This window comes from Calidris pugnax, unplaced genomic scaffold (assembly GCF_001431845.1).
Source record: "Calidris pugnax isolate Ruff unplaced genomic scaffold, ASM143184v1 scaffold247, whole genome shotgun sequence".
NCBI classification, from domain to species: domain Eukaryota; kingdom Metazoa; phylum Chordata; class Aves; order Charadriiformes; family Scolopacidae; genus Calidris; species Calidris pugnax.
Genome location: NW_015090980.1, coordinates 707,843 through 725,105, shown reverse-complemented (window position 1 = coordinate 725,105; position 17,263 = coordinate 707,843). Strand labels below are relative to the sequence as shown.

At 58.1% G+C, this 17,263-nt stretch overlaps 3 protein-coding genes across 4 annotated transcripts in view; all 3 read left to right on the top strand.

Moving 5' to 3' along the window:
- Positions 1–151: 151 nt before the first annotated feature.
- On the top strand, positions 152–3,763 carry NPRL2 (NPR2-like, GATOR1 complex subunit). Of its 2 annotated transcripts, none has more exons than XM_014953554.1 (11): positions 152–325; positions 565–656; positions 1,144–1,312; positions 1,467–1,575; positions 1,858–1,991; positions 2,280–2,377; positions 2,469–2,505; positions 2,654–2,747; positions 2,838–2,955; positions 3,181–3,323; positions 3,555–3,763. In XM_014953554.1, exons 1-11 carry the CDS (start codon positions 254–256, stop codon positions 3,620–3,622), a joined length of 1,134 nt encoding a protein of 377 aa, XP_014809040.1. In that variant the 5' UTR covers positions 152–253; the 3' UTR covers positions 3,623–3,763. The 2 variants fall into 2 exon arrangements, with proteins under 2 accessions (XP_014809040.1, XP_014809041.1); XM_014953555.1 differs by having other exon boundaries at positions 292–325; positions 1,149–1,312.
- Positions 3,764–3,812: 49 nt separating this feature from the next.
- Positions 3,813–7,146, top strand: LOC106894665 (zinc finger MYND domain-containing protein 10-like). The gene is made up of 6 exons (XM_014953480.1): positions 3,813–3,882; positions 4,731–4,839; positions 5,356–5,472; positions 6,603–6,656; positions 6,758–6,910; positions 7,123–7,146. Exons 2-6 carry the CDS (start codon positions 4,768–4,770, stop codon positions 7,144–7,146), a joined length of 420 nt encoding a protein of 139 aa, XP_014808966.1. The 5' UTR covers positions 3,813–3,882; positions 4,731–4,767.
- A 1,779-nt stretch (positions 7,147–8,925) lies between these two features.
- LOC106894714 (zinc finger MYND domain-containing protein 10-like) overlaps positions 8,926–17,263 on the top strand; it is an 18,456-nt gene continuing 10,118 nt past the window's right edge. The window contains exons 1-9 of the mRNA XM_014953556.1: positions 8,926–8,998; positions 9,800–9,908; positions 10,425–10,541; positions 11,719–11,772; positions 11,874–12,026; positions 14,067–14,155; positions 14,444–14,544; positions 15,915–16,087; positions 16,406–16,531. Of these exons, the coding sequence (XP_014809042.1) occupies positions 9,837–9,908; positions 10,425–10,541; positions 11,719–11,772; positions 11,874–12,026; positions 14,067–14,155; positions 14,444–14,544; positions 15,915–16,087; positions 16,406–16,531 (885 nt within the window). The 5' untranslated portion in view covers positions 8,926–8,998; positions 9,800–9,836. The remainder of the gene's footprint in view (positions 8,999–9,799; positions 9,909–10,424; positions 10,542–11,718; positions 11,773–11,873; positions 12,027–14,066; positions 14,156–14,443; positions 14,545–15,914; positions 16,088–16,405; positions 16,532–17,263) is intronic.

Here is a 17,263-nt window from a genome sequence, read left to right as displayed (position 1 = left end):
GGGGGCGGGACTGGGGGGGGGGACAGAGGACCTCCCTTCTGATTGGGCCAGGCGTGCCTCCGCCGCGTCCTTCCGCCGCTGAATGGGTGGCTGCGCTGTCGCTCAGAGGGAGAGCCCGCCTCCTTCCGGCGCGGCTTTGTGACGCGGCGTCCCTTGGCATCGCCGTTACGGTGGCCGGGCTGGGCCCTCGGCACATGCGCCTTGTGGGCCGCTCTCCCCCCTGCTGCTGCCCCGCGTCCCCTCCGGTCTGACCATGGGCGGCAGGATCGAGTGCGTCTTCTTCAGCGAGTTCCACCCCACGCTGGGCCCCAAGATCACCTACCAGGTGGGGGTGGGGGGGAGCCTGGGCCTGAGCCCGGAGGGGAAGCGGGGCCTGAGAGCACCTACCGGGGGGCTGGTACCGGGGCAGGGCCCTGCTGAGGGCCCGGGAGCGCCTTCCCGCTGGGGAGACTGAGGCCCCGGAGCGTCCACAGGGGAGAATGGGGGGCTGGAGGCCGTGGGGTTTGGGGTGGCGGGGCTGGGCAGGCGGGTGAGTCTGGAACGGGGCCTTCTGTGCCGCTGCAGGTGCCCGAGGACTTCATCTCCCGGGAGCTCTTCGACACCATCCAGGTGTACGTCATCACCAAGCCCGAGCTGCAGAACAAGCTGATCACCGTGTGAGTGCTGGCAAGTGTTGGCCTTCCCCGTGGGATCCCCTGTCCTCACCCAACTGGCCAAGTCTTGGCTTTCAGGAGCTGAAGGCTGGGTGATGTGATGGTGCCAGCTCCGGGCCGCAGGGATTCCTGTCCCCGTAGTCAGCGGGTTCATGGCGATGCCCGCAGTTGCCCGTGCCAGGGGGGTTGGGTGTGGGATGGTGGGGGTGGCTGGTGCTGCAGGTGGTTCTCTGCCAGCCGCAGATCCATGAACTTCAAACAAGTCTTGAGAGCCATGCTGGTTTTGAAAGGAGACTCTTTTCTTCTCTGATGGCTCTTTTCCACCTTCGTCAGACCGTGTGTTTTGCACTCTGAGCATTTGGGGTTTAGGCGTCATTTTTCCTGCAGAGCAGAGAAGCCCCCCCCCTCCAGAGCCAACTGGGAACTAGCCTTGAGTGGGGCTCAGGCCTCCCTGAGGGCGTAGGTGCAGGTTATACTTGTCTTCCTGCAGAACAGCCATGGAGAAGAAGCTCATCGGCTGCCCTGTCTGCATCGAGCACAAGAAGTACAGCCGAAACGCTCTGCTCTTCAACCTGGGCTTCGTGTGTGATGCCAGAGCCAAGGCCTGTGCGCTGGAGCCCATAGTGAAGAAGCTGGCTGGCTACCTCACCACCCTCGAGGTGAGGCCCTCTGTGGTAGGGGCCAGGTTTACAGTGAGGAGGGGATTGTGGTGGTTTCACTGGAAGTTTGAGGGAAGATGGGAGCAGAAACTTGTGGTTCCTTTGGCCCGTAACCCTGTATGGGGGAGATGACTTGATTTCCTGCTCTCTTTAGCTGGAAAGTGGCTTCATCTCCAACGAGGAGAGTAAACAGAAGCTGGTTCCCATCATGACCATCCTGCTGGAGGATCTGAACGCCAAAGGGAAGTGCACCCTGCCCATAGGTAGGCAGCCATGCTGTCCCTGGCCTGGAAGCAAGGACAGGACAGGGCTGGGTGGCAGCTGGACCATCCCCTGCCCGGGTTGGCTCTGCCTACACTGCTCCTCTCTGCTCTTAGAGCTGTAGGGCAGCTGAGCCAGCCTTGCCTTGGATGACGGGAAGGGCCGGGAGGGATGGGGTTATGGGCTGCAAACACCTTCTTCCACATGGCATGCTGGTGTCCTGGGGCTGGTGGTCATGAGCAGAGGTTTCTGTGGGACCTGAGCACTCCCCCTTCCCTGGCCAGATGAGTCGAACACCATCCACCTGAAGGTGATCGAGCAGCGCCCGGACCCCCCCATCGTGCAGGAGTACGATGTCCCTGTCTTCACCCAAGACAAGGATGACTTCAACTCCCAGTGGGATCTCACCACGCAGCAGGTCTGTGTGCTTGATGGGGGTCACCACACTTTGAACAGGATCTGTTTCCATCAAGGGATTCGGGCTGTCCCAGAGATCATCACGTTAATTAATGAGCACAGTTTGGTGCTCCTCTTGTCTTTGCGCTCTGATCTGTGAGCACCCAGCACGAGGATAAAATGCTGCTGGGGATGGAGCCTGCCCACCCCAATGTGCTCCCAGATGCAGGGGAGTTTCTTGGGCTTCAGGGTGATGCCTTGGGCTTCTCTGCCTCTCTCCCCTCTTAGCCCTTGCCTCCTCCCCTCCTAGATCCTGCCCTACATCGACGGCTTTCGGCACGTCCAGAAGATTTCCGCAGAAGCCGACGTGGAGCTGAACTTGGTGCGCATTGCCGTGCAGAACCTGCTGTGAGTGCGTGGGAGGGGGCCTGGCCAGCCCACAGGAGGGGTGGTGGGCACTGGCAGAGAGGGTCTCTCACCTTTCCCTCTCCATCTGCAGGTACTACGGGGTCGTCACGCTCGTCTCCATACTCCAGGTGGGTCAGGCCACAGAGCGTAGGACCACGAGTGGGATTCTGTTGGCTGTGCCGTTGGGGTGGCCATGTAGTGAGGACAACAAGGTTTGGGACAGGGCGGGTCTGTCTCGGAGCCATGGCTTAGAGCTGGTTTTCCCTTCCCCTCCAGTACTCCAACGTCTACTGCACCACACCAAAGGTCCAGGACTTGGTGGATGACAAGTGTCTCCAGGAAGAGTGTCTCTCCTACGTCACCAAACAAGGTAAGGTGACCCGGCGCTGGGCTGCTGGCAGAGGGAGAGGATGTCCGGGTGACTTGTCCCCACCAGGTGACAGGTGACTTGTCCTCACAGGGCACAAGCGAGCCAGCCTCAGGGATGTCTTCCAGCTCTACTGCGGGCTGAGCCCTGGCACCACGGTGCGAGACCTCATCTCCCGCTACACCCTGCAGCTCCAGAGAGTGGACGAGAGGTCGGAGCCAACACCCCCCTGCTCGGTCCCCAAGGGCAGCGGTGACACTGGGGTTGGCAGGGGGAGCATGGGGGAGTGAGGAGGGAATGCCCAACCTGTGCTTCTGTGGTTGGGGAAGCTGAGGCAGTGGTGTGGTGTGGTGGAACCAGAAGGGAACGGCGGGGAGCTGGGGTGTTTGAGGCCTTGGCGTCGTGGTCTCAATCTCTTCCCTCCGTGTCCCCCAAGGAGGCTCATCCAGTTTGGCTTGATGAAGGGCCTTATCCGACGGCTCCAGAAATACCCTGTCAAGGTTGCCCGGGACGAGCGGAGCCACCCAGCCCGGCTGTACACGGGCTGCCACAGCTACGATGAGATCTGCTGCAAGACCGGTGAGGATTTGGGTTCCTCCATTCAGCTCCCGGGGCTGGCGGGAGGCAGGGGGCTGGTTTTGGGGTCTCCCTTCCCCCTTTGGGAGCCTTCACACCGCAGGGAGACAGCGCCCTGTGCTGAACTGGGCTGCCAAGCCCACGCTGCCAGGGGGGGAGGGATTGGGGGACCCAACCAGCCCCCCAACACCAGCTGCTGGGCACCCCACTGACACCCCCCTGCCACCCCCTCAGGCATGAGTTACAAGGAGCTGGATGAGCGCCTGGAGAACGACCCCAACATCATCGTGTGCTGGAAGTGACGGCGGAGATGGCAGCCGGGGTCCGCACCTGTGTCCCCCCTCCTTGTCCCCCCACGTCCCACCGTGTGTCGCGGAGAGCCCCGCCAGTCGCCGTCGCTCCTCCACGCCGCCAGGGGGCGCTAGAGGACACCCCCACCCGCCCCGCGCCGCCAGGGGGCGGCAGAGTCTCCGCCAGCGCTCCCCGTTGCTATAGCGACAACGCCAACGCCGCCGCCATGGCCGGGCCGGCCCCGCTGCTGCCCGCCGAGGCCGAGGCGCTGGTGCGGGCGTTGCAGGGCACCGAGCTGCGGGACACCGGCGGGCAGGGGTGCGGGATGGGGAGGGGGGGGGACACGACTTTGTTGGGGACGGGGCCTAAAGGGGTAGGGCCGCGCTTCTGGGGTGTCCCCGGAGGGTCTGAGTGGGGAAAGCGCGAAAAAGGGGCTCTGGATTTGAGTTGTCCCCGTTGGGGCTACGTGAGGGGGGGGACAGGAGGGAACCCGGTTTTGGGGCCTCTCCAAAGGCTCTGGGTGAAGGTAAGGAGGGGTCCCGCGTCTGAGGGAGGCACAGCCACAGAAGGTCTGGGGGAGAGAGGAGGGATTCTGTTTTTTGGGGTGTCTCCAGAGGGTCTGGGTGGGGATAAGGAGGCGGTCCTGAGAAGATGTAGGGTAGAGAGGAGGGGACCCATTTTGAGGTGACCCCCAAAGGTCTAGGTGGGGCAGGGGAGAGGAGGGTCCCCAATTCAGGAAGGGGTAGGGGAGAGAGGAGGGTCCATGTGGGTTGGGGAGGCCAGAAAGGGTCCAGACCTGGGATGTCCCCAGAGGGTCTGTGGGTAGGGGCGATGGAGAAGAGGACCCCCAGTTTTGGGGTGTCCCCACTGGGATGTCTGGCTGTGGATGTTGCTGAGGGCAGTGGGGCTGCCACAGCTGGAGCTGCTGCCCCAGGGATTGCAGGCTCAGGGGACAGTGTGGGGTTTGGGGGTGCCTGACAGGGTTGGGACATTTCCTGGGGATGGGGGTGCTGGGAGCAGGTTTCCCTGAATGAGGGACCCTCTCCAGGAGTGTGGGGGAGCCCCAAAGCCAGTGGCCAGAGGTCTCTGGCACTGATGTCCTTGCTGGGTGTCCTGCAGATGGCTTCGGCAGCACGAGTACGTGGAGAAGCTCAATATGCATGCCATCCTGAGCGCTTCTGCAGGCCAGGAGCAGCTCCTCACTGAGCTGCTGGTCACCTACGCCAAGGTGAGCCTCCTTGGGTGTGGGGGTGATCCCCGGTGCCAGGCCTTTAGCTTCGAGCCAGGGTTGTCTTGTGGACAATGTGCAATTTTGGAATAAAATGGTGAAGGATCTACTGTAACTGACTGGTGGTTTGCCAGTGTTTTGTTTTTTTAAATTAAAGGTCTAACTGGTATTTCTGCTTGCTGGTCTCTGGTTCCTCTCTGGAGGGTGTTTTGATCTCTTCCATGCACCAGCCCCTCTGGTTGCGAATCTCTGCCCTGTACCCAAGGTATCCCAGACTCAGAATGTGCCGCGCTGCACCAGGATGTGTGGTGCCCTGCACCTGCCCAGCTCCTCCAGGTCACCTTCTCACTTTACAACCCCAGGAGCTCTCTCTGCCCTCTGAAGCTGTTGATTTCTAGGCTGGGTGCATACAGATTGTGCCCCAAGGCCACTCTCCTCTGTGGGATGACTCCCAAGTCTATGCAGCCGAGCATTAGCACAGATCTGAACTGTTTTACTCCCCTGTCCCCGCTCTAGATTCCTGTTCTCATTGGGGAGCTGATCTCTGTGGAGATCTGGAAACACAAGATCTTTCCTGTGCTGTGCCGGCTGGAGGACTTCAAGCCAAGAAGCACCTTCCCCATCTATGTGGTGGTGAGTAGAGGGAGCAGTGGGAACGAGCCTAGAAATTGGGTGGGCACCACTATGCTTAAAAATAAATCTCACCCTGAAGATCTCAGAGCTGGGGTGGTACATCTCACCAAGCTGAGGAACCGTGCTGGACAGTGTGACGCAGTGGGAAGCACCTGGTTTCCCAAAGCTGCGAGTGATGAGCCCATGTCCTTGCCCCAAGGAGGGATGAGGACCTCCTCCCAGGGGAGCTCAGCTCTGTGTCCGTGCCTAATCCCACACAGGGGCTTGCTGGAGCTGCTGGGATGGAGCAGAAGACGCTCTTGGTGGCAGCTGTGCTCCTGGCTTCCAGCTCAGTGCTACCCTCGCTCCCAGGCAGCATCACCCTGTGGGTATGGGCCCCCTCTGAGCACTGTTTTTCTCTGGCACCTCTAACCAGAGGGCTTTCAGAGGTTATGTGCCTCTGGGTTTAGAAAAATGTAGCTTTTTCGTACTGAGCTTTTGGGAGCAGCGGTCCCTTGGGCCGTTCTTGGCAAGGGAATGATCTCAGAAATCTGGCTTCCCTGCAGAGGGACACAGCCCTTGTCCCAAGTGAAAGCTGCCTGAGACCTGGAAGTTTTAGCCCATTTTCAGGCAAAGGCAATACCTTGCTGAGGGAAGTGGTGTCCTCCCTGGGCAGCTGTTTGTCACAGTGTTGCCTCGAGGCAGCTTGTCTCACGGTTCTCAGTCTCGGGATAAGGCTGTCTGCCCTGGTCCCAGGGGGCTGAGAGCAGCACAGCCGTGCAGAGCACTGTCCCATTTCAGGCAGTGGCTCCCTGCCAGCTCCAGGGGCTGCAGCTTGCCCGAGGGCTATGGTTGTACTGTCACTGAAACATCAGGGATGTAGCCCTGAAGAGCCCTGCCTGCTGGGAAACGTGGTTCTCTGTCAGCGTGTTCTAGTGTCATAGGCATGTTAATGTAAATATTAATATGAACTGTATGAACTGGAGCTGTGGTGGAGATTGCATCTCTTGTATTTGGCTCTTGGACTTGGGTTTAGCCACAACTACACACGCAGCTTCTTAGAAGAGCCCTTTTCCTGGTCCCGTTGCCTGTGCCCTCAGTGCTGGTGACCGCTCTGCTCTTACCTCACTCCTGCCGTTTTCCTCCCTCAGCTGCATCATGAAGCCTCCATCATTAACCTCTTGGAGACCGTGTTTTTTTACAAGGTAAGAAGCAGGTTCAACTTTTTTTCAGTGTAAAGCCCCTGGGGGTGGAAAGCCACAGCTTGGTGGGGGGCTAACCCTCTGTGAAACTTGTCATTGTAAAGGAGATCTGCGAGTCAGCAGAGGACAGCATTCTGGATTTAATTGATTATTGCCACCGCAAACTGACCCTGCTCGCAGCTCGGAGCACCAATGGACAGACAGTGACCCCGACAGAGCTTCGTCCTGAGGATCTGGCCAGCCCCTCGTCCATGCAGGTGAGGAGAAAGTCCTGTAGCTCACTGGGGCCACATGTGATGGAAGGTGTGGGCAGCCTGAAGAGGGACTGGGGGGAGCCTTCTTCTGGAGAACACCTTGGCTGCAACCCCGGCACCTCCCACCCATCTCGGAGGGTGTCTGGTGCTGGTGCTCATCTGTGACAGCAGCTTGGCTGGGCTGGCAACTGCACCCACTTCCCTCCACCCTGCAGCCACGCTTCCACCCTCTCTCGTGACAGCTTGAGGCTTCCTGCAGGACACAGTCTGAGCTGGCACTGTGAGTGCAGTGACACTGGAGAGCTGACACGCAAAATATTCCATACAGGGGGGTTGGCCATTTTCTCTTAAAAGCTGTTGTGGATTTGTCTCCCTGGAGCTTGTGAGACCAACTTAGCTCAGGCTGCTGCTGCAGCCAGCCACGGTTAACCATGAGAGGGATCCCTCCCTAATCCTAATCCTGAATGCATGATATGACTGGGAATTGTCCCAGTGTGTTTTCCCCCCAATTTCCTCATCTCTCTGAGAACTACCTCCCCTCTGTGCTGACCTGAGCCTGAAGCTGTTCCCAGCCACAGGTACCATCCTGGTGCAGGACCTCTCTTTGCTTCTGGGACTTTGCTTCTCGTGTTTCCTCCTTAAACTGTGCACATCTCAAGGAGTGTCTGGAGAAGCAGGGTTAAGTGATAGCCTGCAAGCTTGGCCGTACCTCCCTGCATCGCCTCCATCCTTTGGCTCGTTGCCCGAGCACGTGCTCCTCTTCCAGAAAAGGGAAGGAAGTGGAGGGCTCCGGAGCACAATAGGGATGTTTTCCAGGAAATGTTTTCCCAGCTGGGGAGGGGAAAGGGGTGTCTCTGTTAGAGCTTTGACATGGTTCAAGGGGAAAAAAAAATAGACCTTTTCTAGCCAACAGGGTTCAAAAAAGCGCTCGTCTCCCAAGGAGCCTGGTTTCCTCTGATTCATTCCAGTCCCTCCTGACACTACATACAATAACCCCCTGCTAAAAAACTGTTCCTGCCCTCTCCTGTGTTGTGGAGCCTGCTGTCCTTTGTGACTGTGTACGGTGGTAACCCCTGGAGCAAGACCTGATCTGCTGTCCTTCAGAAGCACAGGCAAAAGTCCCTGCCTGAAGGTAGCAGATTTGAGGTCTGGATACCAGGAGGAGCTGTAGGAAACAGCCTCACTGGGGAAGTTTGGAGAGGGAGATGAGGGGAAAGAGCCCAAAATGCTTTCTCAGTAGTGCGTGAGGCACCAGCATGGGGAGCGCAGGGCTCCTCACCGCAGGAATTTGGAAGGGAACAGTTGCAGCGGCGCTTTAGCGGAATAGGAGTTGCTGAGGTCAGTGCTCTGCACACAAAGATCTGAGCTGCTGAGCCTCTGGGGCTGGAGAGGAGAAGCCCTGCCTGGACCAGGGAGAGAGAAGGACTTGGCACCTCTCAACCTAGCCATGCCCATGGTCTCAAAAGAGGCTGAGTCAGGGGGGATGAATGGGGTCCCCACACTGGGAAGGGAAGGAGGCTGGGTGGCTGGAGAGCGTGGTGTAGCTGTGGGCTGGGATAACCACAGGCAGATATTCTAGCTGGAGGGGAGAGGCAGATCCACGTGGGGTGATGTAGGATTGCAGCTGCGCCAGGGCCAAGTTTCTCCCTCCTCCTCCAGTTCCTCTGCTGATCATGCAGCTTCCCCTCCTTCAGCCTCACATGTCTTGTGGGCCACAAAAAGATACCAGAAGAGGAGAGAGGAGCAATCTGGGACTGGCTTCTTTCAGGGGGTGTGCAGGTCCACTGGTGCTGGTAGCCACCCATGATGTGTTAGGGATAGGGAGATGAGGGACAAGCAACAGTGGGCTGCAAACACTTTGTGGCTGCCCTGGCAAACAGGCAGCACTGGCACAGTCAAGATGAGAAACAGTTTGTTTTGCAGGGCTCTAGTTTCCTCCCCAGCCTGTGGTTATCAATGTGGAGCCAAGAGGCTGCCTCCCTGCAGCTCCTGGGAAATGGGGCCTGAGCCGCCCCCGCTGCTGCCCGCCGAGGCCGAGGCGCTGGTGCGGGCGTTGCAGGGCACCGAGCTGCGGGACACCGGCGGGCAGGGGTGCGGGATGGGGAGGGGGGGGGACACGACTTTGTTGGGGACGGGGCCTAAAGGGGTAGGGCCGCGCTTCTGGGGTGTCCCCGGAGGGTCTGAGTGGGGAAAGCGCGAAAAAGGGGCTCTGGATTTGAGTTGTCCCCGTTGGGGCTACGTGAGGGGGGGGACAGGAGGGAACCCGGTTTTGGGGCCTCTCCAAAGGCTCTGGGTGAAGGTAAGGAGGGGTCCCGCGTCTGAGGGAGGCACAGCCACAGAAGGTCTGGGGGAGAGAGGAGGGATTCTGTTTTTTGGGGTGTCTCCAGAGGGTCTGGGTGGGGATAAGGAGGCGGTCCTGAGAAGATGTAGGGTAGAGAGGAGGGGACCCATTTTGAGGTGACCCCCAAAGGTCTAGGTGGGGCAGGGGAGAGGAGGGTCCCCAATTCAGGAAGGGGTAGGGGAGAGAGGAGGGTCCATGTGGGTTGGGGAGGCCAGAAAGGGTCCAGACCTGGGATGTCCCCAGAGGGTCTGTGGGTAGGGGCGATGGAGAAGAGGACCCCCAGTTTTGGGGTGTCCCCACTGGGATGTCTGGCTGTGGATGTTGCTGAGGGCAGTGGGGCTGCCACAGCTGGAGCTGCTGCCCCAGGGATTGCAGGCTCAGGGGACAGTGTGGGGTTTGGGGGTGCCTGACAGGGTTGGGACATTTCCTGGGGATGGGGGTGCTGGGAGCAGGTTTCCCTGAATGAGGGACCCTCTCCAGGAGTGTGGGGGAGCCCCAAAGCCAGTGGCCAGAGGTCTCTGGCACTGATGTCCTTGCTGGGTGTCCTGCAGATGGCTTCGGCAGCACGAGTACGTGGAGAAGCTCAATATGCATGCCATCCTGAGCGCTTCTGCAGGCCAGGAGCAGCTCCTCACTGAGCTGCTGGTCACCTACGCCAAGGTGAGCCTCCTTGGGTGTGGGGGTGATCCCCGGTGCCAGGCCTTTAGCTTCGAGCCAGGGTTGTCTTGTGGACAATGTGCAATTTTGGAATAAAATGGTGAAGGATCTACTGTAACTGACTGGTGGTTTGCCAGTGTTTTGTTTTTTTAAATTAAAGGTCTAACTGGTATTTCTGCTTGCTGGTCTCTGGTTCCTCTCTGGAGGGTGTTTTGATCTCTTCCATGCACCAGCCCCTCTGGTTGCGAATCTCTGCCCTGTACCCAAGGTATCCCAGACTCAGAATGTGCCGCGCTGCACCAGGATGTGTGGTGCCCTGCACCTGCCCAGCTCCTCCAGGTCACCTTCTCACTTTACAACCCCAGGAGCTCTCTCTGCCCTCTGAAGCTGTTGATTTCTAGGCTGGGTGCATACAGATTGTGCCCCAAGGCCACTCTCCTCTGTGGGATGACTCCCAAGTCTGTGCAGCTGAGCATTAGCACAGATCTGAACTGTTTTACTCCCCTGTCCCCGCTCTAGATTCCTGTTCTCATTGGGGAGCTGATCTCTGTGGAGATCTGGAAACACAAGATCTTTCCTGTGCTGTGCCGGCTGGAGGACTTCAAGCCAAGAAGCACCTTCCCCATCTATGTGGTGGTGAGTAGAGGGAGCAGTGGGAACGAGCCTAGAAATTGGGTGGCCACCACTATGCTTAAAAATAAATCTCGCCCTGAAGATCTCAGAGCTGGGGTTTTATGTCTCACCAAGCTGAGGAACCGTGCTGGACAGTGTGACGCAGTGGGAAGCACCTGGTTTCCCAAAGCTGCGAGTGATGAGCCCATGTCCTTGCCCCAAGGAGGGATGAGGACCTCCTCCCAGGGGAGCTCAGCTCCGTGTCTGTGCCTAATCCCACACAGGGGCTTGCTGGAGCTGCTGGGATGGAGCAGAAGACGCTCTTGGTGGCAGCTGTGCTCCTGGCTTGCAGCTCAGTGCTACCACGCTCTTGGTGGCAGCTGTGCTCCTGGCTTCCAGCTCAGTGCTACCCTCGCTCCCAGGCAGCATCACCCTGTGGGTATGGGCCCCCTCTGAGCACTGTTTTTCTCTGGCACCTCTAACCAGAGGGCTTTCAGAGGTTATGTGCCTCTGGGTTTAGAAAAATGTAGCTTTTTCGTACTGAGCTTTTGGGAGCAGCGGTCCCTTGGGCCGTTCTTGGCAAGGGAATGATCTCAGAAATCTGGCTTCCCTGCAGAGGGACACAGCCCTTGTCCCAAGTGAAAGCTGCCTGAGACCTGGAAGTTTTAGCCCATTTTCAGGCAAAGGCAATACCTTGCTGAGGGAAGTGGTGTCCTCCCTGGGCAGCTGTTTGTCACAGTGTTGCCTCGAGGCAGCTTGTCTCACGGTTCTCAGTCTCGGGATAAGGCTGTCTGCCCTGGTCCCAGGGGGCTGAGAGCAGCACAGCCGTGCAGAGCACTGTCCCATTTCAGGCAGTGGCTCCCTGCCAGCTCCAGGGGCTGCAGCTTGCCTGAGGGCTATGGTTGTACTGTCACTGAAACATCAGGGACGTAGCCCTGAAGAGCCCTACCTGCTGGGAAACGTGGTTCTCTGTCAGCGTGTTCTAGTGTCATAGGCATGTTAATGTAAATATTAATATGAACTGTATGAACTGGAGCTGTGGTGGAGATTGCATCTCTTGTATTTGGCTCTTGGACTTGGGTTTAGCCACAACTACACACGCAGCTTCTTAGAAGAGCCCTTTTCCTGGTCCCGTTGCCTGTGCCCTCAGTGCTGGTGACCGCTCTGCTCTTACCTCACTCCTGCCGTTTTCCTCCCTCAGCTGCATCATGAAGCCTCCATCATTAACCTCTTGGAGACCGTGTTTTTTTACAAGGTAAGAAGCAGGTTCAACTTTTTTTCAGTGTAAAGCCCCTGGGGGTGGAAAGCCACAGCTTGGTGGGGGGCTAACCCTCTGTGAAACTTGTCATTGTAAAGGAGATCTGCGAGTCAGCAGAGGACAGCATTCTGGATTTAATTGATTATTGCCACCGCAAACTGACCCTGCTCGCAGCTCGGAGCACCAATGGACAGACAGTGACCCCGACAGAGCTTCGTCCTGAGGATCTGGCCAGCCCCTCGTCCATGCAGGTGAGGAGAAAGTCCTGTAGCTCACTGGGGCCACATGTGATGGAAGGTGTGGGCAGCCTGAAGAGGGACTGGGGGGAGCCTTCTTCTGGAGAACACCTTGGCTGCAACCCCGGCACCTCCCACCCATCTCGGAGGGTGTCTGGTGCTGGTGCTCATCTGTGACAGCAGCTTGGCTGGGCTGGCAACTGCACCCACTTCCCTCCACCCTGCAGCCACGCTTCCACCCTCTCTCGTGACAGCTTGAGGCTTCCTGCAGGACACAGTCTGAGCTGGCACTGTGAGTGCAGTGACACTGGAGAGCTGACACGCAAAATATTCCATACAGGGGGGTTGGCCATTTTCTCTTAAAAGCTGTTGTGGATTTGTCTCCCTGGAGCTTGTGAGACCAACTTAGCTCAGGCTGCTGCTGCAGCCAGCCACGGTTAACCATGAGAGGGATCCCTCCCTAATCCTAATCCTGAATGCATGATACGACTGGGAATTGTCCCAGTGTGTTTTCCCCCCAATTTCCTCATCTCTCTGAGAACTACCTCCCCTCTGTGCTGACCTGAGCCTGAAGCTGTTCCCAGCCACAGGTACCATCCTGGTGCAGGACCTCTCTTTGCTTCTGGGACTTTGCTTCTCGTGTTTCCTCCTTAAACTGTGCACATCTCAAGGAGTGTCTGGAGAAGCAGGGTTAAGTGATAGCCTGCAAGCTTGGCCGTACCTCCCTGCATCGCCTCCATCCTTTGGCTCGTTGCCCGAGCACGTGCTCCTCTTCCAGAAAAGGGAAGGAAGTGGAGGGCTCCGGAGCACAATAGGGATGTTTTCCAGGAAATGTTTTCCCAGCTGGGGAGGGGAAAGGGGTGTCTCTGTTAGAGCTTTGACATGGTTCAAGGGGAAAAAAAAATAGACCTTTTCTAGCCAACAGGGTTCAAAAAAGCGCTCGTCTCCCAAGGAGCCTGGTTTCCTCTGATTCATTCCAGTCCCTCCTGACACTACATACAATAACCCCCTGCTAAAAAACTGTTCCTGCCCTCTCCTGTGTTGTGGAGCCTGCTGTCCTTTGTGACTGTGTACGGTGGTAACCCCTGGAGCAAGACCTGATCTGCTGTCCTTCAGAAGCACAGGCAAAAGTCCCTGCCTGAAGGTAGCAGATTTGAGGTCTGGATACCAGGAGGAGCTGTAGGAAACAGCCTCACTGGGGAAGTTTGGAGAGGGAGATGAGGGGAAAGAGCCCAAAATGCTTTCTCAGTAGTGCGTGAGGCACCAGCATGGGGAGCGCAGGGCTCCTCACCGCAGGAATTTGGAAGGGAACAGTTGCAGCGGCGCTTTAGCGGAATAGGAGTTGCTGAGGTCAGTGCTCTGCACACAAAGATCTGAGCTGCTGAGCCTCTGGGGCTGGAGAGGAGAAGCCCTGCCTGGACCAGGGAGAGAGAAGGACTTGGCACCTCTCAACCTAGCCATGCCCATGGTCTCAAAAGAGGCTGAGTCAGGGGGGATGAATGGGGTCCCCACACTGGGAAGGGAAGGAGGCTGGGTGGCTGGAGAGCGTGGTGTAGCTGTGGGCTGGGATAACCACAGGCAGATATTCTAGCTGGAGGGGAGAGGCAGATCCACGTGGGGTGATGTAGGATTGCAGCTGCGCCAGGGCCAAGTTTCTCCCTCCTCCTCCAGTTCCTCTGCTGATCATGCAGCTTCCCCTCCTTCAGCCTCACATGTCTTGTGGGCCACAAAAAGATACCAGAAGAGGAGAGAGGAGCAATCTGGGACTGGCTTCTTTCAGGGGGTGTCCCTGTGCAGGTCCACTGGTGCTGGTAGCCACCCATGATGTGTTAGGGATAGGGAGATGAGGGACAAGCAACAGTGGGCTGCAAACACTTTGTGGCTGCCCTGGCAAACAGGCAGCACTGGCACAGTCAAGATGAGAAACAGTTTGTTTTGCAGGGCTCTAGTTTCCTCCCCAGCCTGTGGTTATCAATGTGGAGCCAAGAGGCTGCCTCCCTGCAGCTCCTGGGAAATGGGGCCTGAAATCCTGAGGCTGTGCTTGTCCCTCCACAGGAGCTGCAGAAGCAGGCGGAGACCATGGAGTTTGAGATCTCCCTGAAAGCCCTGTCCGTGCTGCGGTTCATCACCGACCAGGTGGAGAGGTAGGTGCCCAGGAGCAGCAGAGGACACACTGAGCTCTCCAGTTGAGATTCCCATGGGGCTGCAGCAGGCATCTGGACCCCTTTCAGCAGCTGGCTGTATCCATGGTGGCAGTGGCACTGCGCCCCGGGAGGCAGAGGCAGCAGCACTCCACCCTGCTCTGTGGTACTTGTGGGAACCCAGATCTTTGGTTTTTTTGTCCTGCCTCTCCCAGTTGCCTCGGGGAGTGTTTGTAGCTGTTCTGGCATTTGTCTGCCAGCGCTGTTTCACCCGTTCTGTCCTATCTCCAGTCTGCCCTTGAGCGCGCTGACACGGATGCTGAACACCCACAACCTGCCCTGCCTCCTTGTCGCGCTGGTGGAGCGTTGCCCCTGGAGCTGCCGGGAAGCAGGTACTTATCGTGCCCCGTGATACCATGTGGCACCGTGGTGACGTGCTGGGACCTGCATCCACTGACGGGGCTGCTGCAGGAGCCCTTGCAGAAAGCTGCTCCCCCCCTACCCTCCCCTCCAGCCTCCTCCCCGTGCTTCTCACTAGTGCTCCCTGCCTGAAGCTCTTCAGCTCGAAAGCAGCTGCAGCACAGCTGGGCTGGGGACACAGCGTTGCTCCCAAAAGCCAGTCCTCACACACGGCTGCGTCTCATCCGAGATGATCACGGCCAGGACGGGAGCAGGAGCGTAACACGTCTGCCAGGCCCACTTGCTCCTCTGAGGAGTCTTGTCCTGGATGCAGAAAGACCAAGGTGCCAGTCTCAGCCTGCCTGCACCTCTCTGGGAACAGCACTAAGAGCTGGAGCCAGATGTGGGCTGTCCCTCGCAGCAAACCGATTGCCCTGAAGCTGCTGATTGCTGAGCCTTGCTCTTGTTGAATGCCTCTGACCAGGTTGTGCCCATTGGCCCTCGCCTGTGGCATCGGCCCTGCCTCCTGCACCTCTGCAGCCCCCCAGCTTCCCTGCTGCCTGCCTCCCAGCAGCGGTGGGGCACAGCCTGGGCCGTGGGAACCCACGCTCCCCTCCCCAGCCCGGCACCGTGGGGGTCACAGCGCGGGCAGGGGAGGAAGCGATGCTGGGAAGCACGTGGCTCTGCGCCTGCCGAGAGCAGCCCAGCTGGATGGGAGAGCTTTCCTCCTTCCTCCAGCCAGGAAACGCATCCCTTCTCCCCGCCTGTGCTCTCGGGGTGTCAGAGGGAGCTTTGATCCAGGGCCCTGGGGGAGGGACTGGAAAGAACCGAGAGTGCAAAGGCACTTCCAGGCTGTGCAGATGTAGGGTTACATCCGCCTCCACCCCCTGCCAAGAGCAGCACAGTAGCTTCTGGAGCTCGTTTTGTCACTTCTGTTATATTCATGCTACTTCTGGCTTTCACTGGCAGAAGAACCTCCAGAAGAGCAGGTATTGGCCATGCTGATATCCCAAAATATGCCTCTCTCCAGCCACTCTGTTGCTGCAGCATGGACTCCCACACCATCTACCAGTGCTCTGCACTCCTGGCCATGTACAGAGGGAGATCTCACAGGGATATCCTGTGACAATTCCTGCCACGTCCCCATTTTTTAATACCTATTCTTTATCCTTTTTGTGCTCTCTAATATATTGTCTCAGCACCAAGAAGGCCCCTGTGCTGAGTAAAGGGGTGGGGAAACTGAGGCAGGCAGAAGCAGAGGGGCTTAGAGGAAGTGAGCATAGGCCAGCATCCCCACCTTTGAGCTGGCTTCCCTCGGGCAGCGCTGTCCCTCCCTGCAGCTGTGTGCTCCTCTGTCCCTCAGGCAAGCTCAAGAAGTTTGAGAATGGCGCGTGGCACGTGGTGCCACCTGAAGACCAGGTGAAGATGACCAAACTGGATGGGCAGGTGTGGCTTGCCCTCCTCAACCTCCTGCTCAGCCCTGAATGCCGGCGCAAATACCATTTTGATGGCTTCAACAAGAGCCAACTCCTCAAGGTAGGACCCTAAACCACGAAGGCTGTGGGCTCTGCAGCACAGAGTAGGACCTTGCTAGCCCTAGGCCCCTCCAGGTGTCTCTCCCCATCCTTGCTGCGGGCTCCTAACAGCCCGTGTTGGGGGAGCAGTGGGGTCTGTCACCGTGCCAGCAGCAGCAAAGCTTGTGTTGTGGGACACCCACGGGTCACTCTGCCAGTGCCCCACAGGTCCCTGCTCTTGCCATGCTGCTTCTCCCTTGTCTTGACCTCTGGTCTTGCTGCTGGTTCCCTTGTCTTGACTTCTCTCTGTTCGCTCTTCTCTTCCCCTCTGTGGCTACAGCTCCGTGCATTCCTGACAGACGTCCTCATCGACCAGCTGCCCAACCTGGTGGAGTTGCAGAGATTTCTGAGCCACCTCGCAGTGACAGAGCCAGCTCCCCCCAAAAAGGATCTTGTCCTGGAGCAGGTATCCTGTGGCTTTTCCTCCACCTCTCCCACCGCTCTGCTTTCAGCCTGATAGCTCCCTGCCCCCTCTTCCTCCCACCAAGCTCAGCTCTGGAGAGGTGGTGCTGTGGTAAAGCAGCCAAGCACCCAGGTCACTGTTACACCCTTATTGCTGGCAAAGTTGACTTTTTTGGGTCATTCACAGACTTCTCCTGCTACAGCAGTGGCCAAGCAGTCACAGCTAAAGGCGTAAATGCTGGGTTATAAACAGCTCTCCAGATTGCCTTGAGTTCTCTGGGTGGTGGCTGCTGGCTCATTTTTACAATTAACTCTTTATTTAACATTTATCGGTGTTTTCCTGCTGAATTCTGGACTTCCCATGGAAGAGTCCCTTTTACGGCCCCGGCCCGGGGTTGCTTGGCACCCTGCGTAGGGAGGGATGCCACGGTCTGGTGGCAGAGGCTGGAGTCATACTGGCCCCAGCTGACATCTGGAGGCTCAGGAGTTGGGCCCTGAAGGTCTTCAGACAGCGTGGGCTCCTTGGGGCTTTTAATCTATGCAGTGGTGACCTCTGGAGCAAAGTGGTTTTGCTGCCTTCTCGAGAGCTGGGGTGGGGGGAGAAACTGTGCAAGGGGGTGGGCAGATCTGTGAAGGGGCAGCTGAGAAGAGCTGGGAGAGCAGAGGCTCTGCCCCACTGCTGGAGGCTCTGAGAAGAGCTGGGAGAGCAGAGGCTCTGCCCCACTGCTGGAGGCTC